The sequence below is a fragment of the Hipposideros armiger genome, unplaced genomic scaffold, assembly GCF_001890085.2.
Source record: "Hipposideros armiger isolate ML-2016 unplaced genomic scaffold, ASM189008v1 scaffold_935, whole genome shotgun sequence".
Taxonomy (NCBI): domain Eukaryota; kingdom Metazoa; phylum Chordata; class Mammalia; order Chiroptera; family Hipposideridae; genus Hipposideros; species Hipposideros armiger.
In genome coordinates this window covers 277,859-285,274 of record NW_017732285.1, presented here as the reverse complement: position 1 = coordinate 285,274, position 7,416 = coordinate 277,859, and the positions used below count along the sequence as shown (strand labels likewise).

The 7,416-nt window shown below is 34.3% G+C and overlaps 1 protein-coding gene across 1 annotated transcript in view; it reads left to right on the top strand.

The window, feature by feature from the left end:
- Window positions 1–7,416, top strand: part of LOC109375348 (sperm-associated antigen 16 protein-like) — a 194,170-nt gene that overhangs the window by 164,695 nt on the left and 22,059 nt on the right. Inside the window, 1 exon segment of the mRNA XM_019630702.1 lies at window positions 1,892–1,957. Coding sequence (XP_019486247.1) covers window positions 1,892–1,957 — 66 coding nt within the window.

Sequence of the window (7,416 nt, the reverse complement as noted above, 5' to 3'; positions counted from 1 at the left end):
TATGTTATTATTTCTCAAGTGAAATTAACTGTAAAAATCGCTAAGCTAATATATGAAAGCTAATTATAACATTTTATACCTCACTTTTTTGGCCTTGTAAGTAATTTATTTCTACTTTAGGACTTTAGGTGATTTCAAGTTCTCAGCATAATTGGTGTTATGTTGGTATCAAGATACTGAAGCAGAATAACATGGGCAGGGGGATTCTGAGAGAGTGGCAGAGGGTGTCAACATATTTTTACGAAATTTAAATTCATGTGGGTAAATTTTGCATTCTGTGAAAAGGTGTTAATAGCATGCATTATTTCTGTAAACAAATATTTGAAATCCAATTTGCTGAATTCAGTCATGAAGACTAATGAGAGCCTAGTTGTAAAGCCTTTCCAACTTTGCCCAGTTCCAAAAAATTCCATGAATGTCCTATAACAATGAGGTGGATGATGATGACCCTCTCTCTATCTTTCATATCTCTTTTTTATAGTTTTTCCTGTAATCTCTCTTCCAGCCTTAAAGAGTTTAGAACTAAGTAAATGCAAAGTAGTGAATGAGAGTAGATGAAGACTTTTGAGTAAATCTGCGTCTTCTGCCTGACTTCTCTCCAGCCACATTGGCTCCTTGTTATTCCAGAAACGTCCCAGGCAAACTCCCACCTTGAGACAATTGCTCCAGTTTTTCCTTGTTTCTGGAATGTTTCTTCTCCAAATGTCTGCTTGGCTAACTCCCTTTACCCCTATCAGTCTTTGTTCAAACTACTTTTGGAGTGTGGTCAAACCACCTCATTCTACTTGACAATGTGGTTTGTCCTTAGCTCCTCAATCCCAAAACTCATGATGATACCTTTACCCTGCCTGACTTTTATTATTTTCACAATACTTATTATCTTCTAACATACTTTATACCTTTTTTAAATATGTCTATTCCCTCCCTCTCCCCCTACAATGTAAAGTCATTGAGAACAAAGTTCTTTGTTTTATTCATTGACATAACATCTACAATAGAATAGGCATCTAGAATTATGCTTGCCATATAGTAATTGCTCAAAAATATTTGTTGAATGAGTACATTGTTGAATTAAATCTGAATTTCAGTCCACAACAAACAATATTTGCTAATATCTGCAAACGATATTCTAGTATATCTTTTTCTGGTTCTTCTACAGAATCTGGGTTATTTCCCTAAAATAGTTAAGAATGCCCTTTGAACAGTGGTGTAAAAATGATAGGCATCACATTAAATCCCCTTTGTAATTGTATTATGGACCATTTTTCCTGGAATCATTTAAACTGAAGCTTGGAAATTTTTACAATGACTTTTGCTTTTGTTTGGAAAAGATGATCTGAATGGATGGATAAATACAGTTTTCACAAAAATGCTTATTTTGTGTTAAAAACGCTATACGTATTGTGTAACATTTTTATACATGTAGTGATTTTAATGCCAAATTGTGAAAATTCAGAAATTAAAGCATGATCCTATAACTACAAACAGAAGAGAAAAAAGGACCCACACCCCTAGCAGTGGTAGAAATCATGTGCTGAAAGCAAGAGCCTTCCATAAGGGCTTCACTACTTGGCCCCATTAGTTAAAAACTATGCTAACTGCAAAATGGAGTCGTTTGGTGAGAGGTCACCACCAGTTCAATGGCATAAAAGCAAGGACGCAAGATTTTTAGCGTAGTTACCAGTCCTGGTGGCAGACTCATCAGCGCAGCCCTGCCTGATTCTGAACGGGAGCTGAAAGAAAATATCTCGTGACATTTTCAGTCACGGGAATGTATTAATTTTATTATTGGACTAAAACATTACTTAAAAAATAAAATTAATTACCCTTCAATTTCTTTACACATATGGAATGGATTTTATTTTATTTGATTTCTGCTTTGTCTTTCTAGGGTAATTGCGAGCAGACACTTTATGGTCACATGCATTCTATCAATGATGCCACCTTCACTCCTAGGGTGAGTTCAATTCTCCCAATAATTTTTTTTAACTCTTCATATATACAAATTCATTTTAATGAATACCAAGTACCAGAGAAAAATGTAAGTGAACAGGGTGAATGGAGAACAATTTTGGGAATTAATTATGACAATAGAAAAACATATAGATAGTATAGGGATGCACAAGTTTAAAACACACACAATACACAGTGGTAGGAACAAATAGGAAATCTTCTGTTGTGCTAACTACAAATAAGCCAATTTTTGAAGGCTTCTTGTCTATTTTAGGCTTCAAGAAAGTAAGTGGGATATAGACTTGGAAATATTAATGCAGAATCATAAAAATAACGAAAATGCTTGAAAGGAAACCCAAAAATAAAAACAGTTAAAGGAAAAAAGGAATTCCTCTGGTTAGAACAGTGCAACTTTGAATTGGCAGCTTTTTAATTCCTCATGGAAAGATTTTAAATATGTCTTTCTTCATATAAACTGATGAAGTACCGAAAGTGTTTGTCTGCAGCTTGAAGCATTCAGAGATCAGGATGGTTTTTCCAAAGATGAAAATTGCTAAACATTGTTTTGGGTTGCTAAGCTAATTGGGGTTATCTTTGAAAGGGTTCAGATAGTAATCATGGAAGGATGATTTAAGTTTGTTCCTTCTCAAATGAAAGTGATTTGACAAGATAGATGACCTCTCAAGTCCTTTCAAACTCTATGATTTAATTATATCTAACATTTTAATTTGTCTCTAAGTTCCCAGTAGAGTGTGAATATTAATTCCAAACCCCTCTTCTTTTCCAATTAGCTAAAAAAGAAACCTTATCTATTCCCTACATCTAATTTCCAAATGACAGCATAGTTAAAATTCTGTTACTATCATGCTGTTATTATTCTTTTAAAAAGAGGAAAAATACTCACTAAAAATTATTTCTACTAAAGGAATTTCAGTTGTTTGCTCCAACTGAAATTGTCCCAGTGTCATTGTCAGCCCTGGAATGTTAATGTTGGGCTCAACTACAATTATATTCCAACAAAATCATCTTAGTAAGGAGTTTCCATTTGATTGATCCTATTGAGCCAATATATTATGGATTAGTTCTAGATACCAAGCAAAATTTTATTTCTAGCAGATTTATAAAGCCATGGAAATACTACGGACCCACATAATATAGGATATTTATGCCAACAATCTATTAAGTGCTTACAGCTTTACATATCCTAGGAAAATTAAATGGAAGCTAAAATGAAGTAAACTAATATTTTGTAAGTTAGGCATTTTACTTTGGTAAGCAAAATTATACCTGAAAAATACACACCACTTAACATCCCAAATAGTAAAATTAATAAATATGGAAATAGCCAAATTAGATTTATTGAATCAGCAATCAAGGGAGACATATATTAATTATGCATGTTTCAAAGACAAAATGATGAATATGAGGTCCAGGTGTCCAATATCACAGTGGTTAACCTGTTTTTGTTTATACACTTTGTTCATACCAAAATGACTATTACAACACAGTTCCAAATCAATATCCCAGGGTCTCATTGAATTTTTCCATTAATTTATCTCTTGCTGTAAATATTTCATAACTATTAAGGGAATGATATTTTGTTAAGATAACTGACACGCCTAAGTGAAATGTTCCATCACTATGTTAATTGTTTTGAAAACTGTTTTATTACACATACCTGCTAAGGAATGTTAAGAGACTGGGAATCATCAGTGACTGAAAGAGCACAAAGACTTTAGGGATCTCTCAAGGACATGGCATTGTGACACATTTCATATTTAACAAACTGTCAGAAAAAGTTGTGGTAATAAATGCATTATAAGGTACATATATGGCAGGCAGATATTTGAATTACTTAGTATTAGACTTGCTAATTGTTTGATGCCTTTAGGGATATGCATTCTGCTTACATTACGAGTTTAAAAAGCATTTAGCTATTTATGTAAACATAGTTTTAGGAAAAGTCTACAATTTTATGTTAGTAAGCAGAAATAACAAATAAAATTCAGTGTTATCTACCTGTCAACCAAGAATTACAGAAACAAATAACAATGTTATATTTATGTATGGTTCTAAAAAGCTATGTTAATGTAACTTTATTTCTGTGTTATATAGTATTAGGGTTCCGATGCCTTTATTTCTTACTGAATTTTCTAATAGAAATAGATATTTATTGAAAACCTCTTGTTAAAGTAATCTGTTAGTGAAACATTTTAAGGCACTGTGGAAGCTTTTTTACTACGTCCATTTTGTGAAGCAAAACCAAAAATAAAAAAGGAAGTTGATAGTAATTTCTGAGAAAATACTAACAGATACAGATGATTCAATAAGTAAAAAGGAAACAAAAACTATGTAAAGATACATAGCAAGAAAATGTGCAGGGATACCTATCACAAAGAGTCTTCCCTACTTCCATCTTCCAGGAAGTCGCTGTGCCTGCCTGGTGAAGTCAGGTGCACGCTATAAATCAGCTCAGTTAGAATACCATCGTGTCTTTCCTTGGAAGTACTTACTGCCCTCTCATACATTCAAACTAGGAATTCAGTCTCAACTCATTGATTAACAAAATTGAAAGATGGTGTAAGATTGAAGATAACTGTAGAAGTTCTATGGTTTTCACCAGCTCGTGAAAGAAGAGGCCTCTACCTACCTCAAGCCTGAATCTCACTTCTAATTGACTTGTTGGATTAATTCAAATATTATTACATTGATTTTTTTTTAAATGTAGAGGTGTGCGCCTTTATTGCCACTAATTATATACAATATGCATATTCTGATGTCAAAATGGGTGACATAGTATATAGCCTTTAATAGAAGGCAAGTCAAATTCTAACTGAAACAAGTTAGAATTTACATAATTTATATAAATTTTAAATAATTCCATGGAAGTTATAGCTGCCATGAGTAGGGGTGAAGGAAAATGAAACCTGGCAGTTTTATCTTTATAGCACTTATGAGTTTTAAATAGATAAGAGGGAAGGGGGTTTATTAGGAATTTGTAGGAAGGAAGACACCTGCCCCAGCTGTTGGCCTTGAGTCACGTGGAGAGTAAGAGAACTAATTTCCTGTTTTAGAGAACCAGAAGCAAAGTGGTAATGGTGGGTGATATTCAGGTCACAATTCAAGCCGAGAAGGTGAAGGAAGTGCTGAGAGGAGGAGGAGCTTTAGATGGGAGTTGGTTGATGATCTGTGTGGATCACTAGAGGATGGAGTAGAAGGGTATGTAACACAGGCAAGGGGTATTGGGATCAGATCAAGGAATAAATAGTTCTTCAGAGATGAGAGTCTAAATAATAAGGGAAAATATACCAGCTTTGACATCTATCAATAACAGAAATAAATATAGTAATCATTTATATTCTGTGTGGCAAAATGGCCATCGAATCAAAATAAAAACATCCAAAAATCAAGTACTGCTAAAACATGATGGTATGGAAAAGAGATTAAGTCCATTCTGTGTTTCCTGTTGTTAAGCACCTTACTCTGCATGTCCAACCCACAGGTATTAGAGGCTGTGATAAGGAGTGTGATAAGGAGTACTTCAGGAAGTATGGTCTATGGCCTCAGCTTCAGTGCAAAGATCACTGAGAAGAATGGACTTTCAGAATTAAGGCAGGGATCAAGGATCACATGAGATGTTTTATGTTCAAAATACACCAGAATCCCCCTGAAATCCTAAGGCAAATTCACTACTGGGAGCCTCCCAGTCACCCTCCCTCATTCTTTGAAGACTAGAGATTCTGAACACTGTCATCCTCTACCTACATGGCCGACCACTTACTTCCTTGACTACTTTCTTCCAACACCATTTTTTCTCCTCAGCCACATACTCTTGATTCAAACTCTAAACACTTTGTCATTAACTGTAAACGCATCACCCCCAAAATCTCAATTCCAAGCACTGCTTTTCTGAACATACCTGTCCATCTTTCCAGCTCTCAAGTAAGCCCAGTACAATACTTCTGTTTCATTAATAGCTCCAACCAGCCGAACTCTTACTACCTTCACTTGTCATTTTACACTGGCTTGGTTCCTCAGTTATTCTAGCAATTCCATTGCAAAGGACTTGAGTTCAATTTAACCTTATTTCCTCTGCAATGCTTACCTGGTGAATCTATATTATTTGGCCTGTACCAGACTACAAAATGCTGGAGGAGGGGGTGGCCAGTTAGCTGAGGTGGTTAGAGCACAGGCTCATAACAGCAAGATTGCCAGTTCGATTCCCACATGGGCCAAGGAGCTGCGCCCTCCACAACTGGATTGAAACAACCATTTGTCTTGGAGGATGGGTCCTGGGAAAACATAATGTTCCCCAGTAAAATTAAAAAAAAAAATGCTGGGAGAAACTATGCAAAATTTTAAATTTATGACTCTGAAGTACAAATGACCACTCACTATTGCTCAACATTTAAAGTGTATTTCTCTAGTGTGTTCACTTTTCCATTCACTTAAATCACTTTTATACCTTCTCCTTAAATATCCCACCTCTCTAACTTCCCTTTCATCCACAAACTCTCCTCTTACACCCTTGACTTATAATTTGATGAGAAAATAGAAGCCATTGGAGGAGAAATCTCATATTTCCTCCTACTACACATCTAAATTCACGGACATCTCCAGGCATCTCCTGTGTCTCACCTCTAGTCATCATAGAAGGAGCATATCAGCTCCTACAGCATTCTGATATTTCAGGTTGTACTGTAAATCCAATTCTTTCATTCTCTTCATGTTTACATTTTAGTTATTCTTTGCCATTTTCTATGTTGACACTAAATGTTAGATGAGTATAAGTTTATGACTCATCTTCTCTGTGAATGCTTCCTTATAGAGTTATGTAATTGCCCTCTTTGACACAATTAAAACATTTTGCCTTAAATTATTTATTTTGATAGTTTTTATATGATATATCTTTTATCATCCCTCAATTTTCTTCCTTTCTTATGGTTTCACTTGAGTTATTTTTCTTATAAGCAGTATATACTGTTTTACTTTGTGCTTTTAATAAAATCTGAGTCCTTTAATAGCTAACTTTTACTCAGTCACATTTATTATGATTATTAATGTACTTGAACTCATCTTTACCATCTTATTTATATTCTATTGATTATGGAATTTCCTTGATTTTCTCCTTCTTGTCTATGTCTGTTTTTCATAGTTATGCCTCTGATTTTTTCCCCTCTGTTTTTAACATGCATACATTTTCTTTTCCTAAACAATATTGTTATTCCCCAAGAACAGCACTTAAAACATTCAAACTTTTTTCTGGACTTTACTTTTCCATATTCCATGTTATTTTTACTTTGTGTTTTGGTCCCACATTGAAATTAATTATGTAAACAGTTGATATTTATTAGCGCTACTAATATGTTTTATTACCTCTTTGCCAAAAATCCCATATTTATTTTTCCTCCTTCTTTCAGGGTCTCATTTTCTCCTTCACTCTTTTCATTCTTCTCTCAGGAA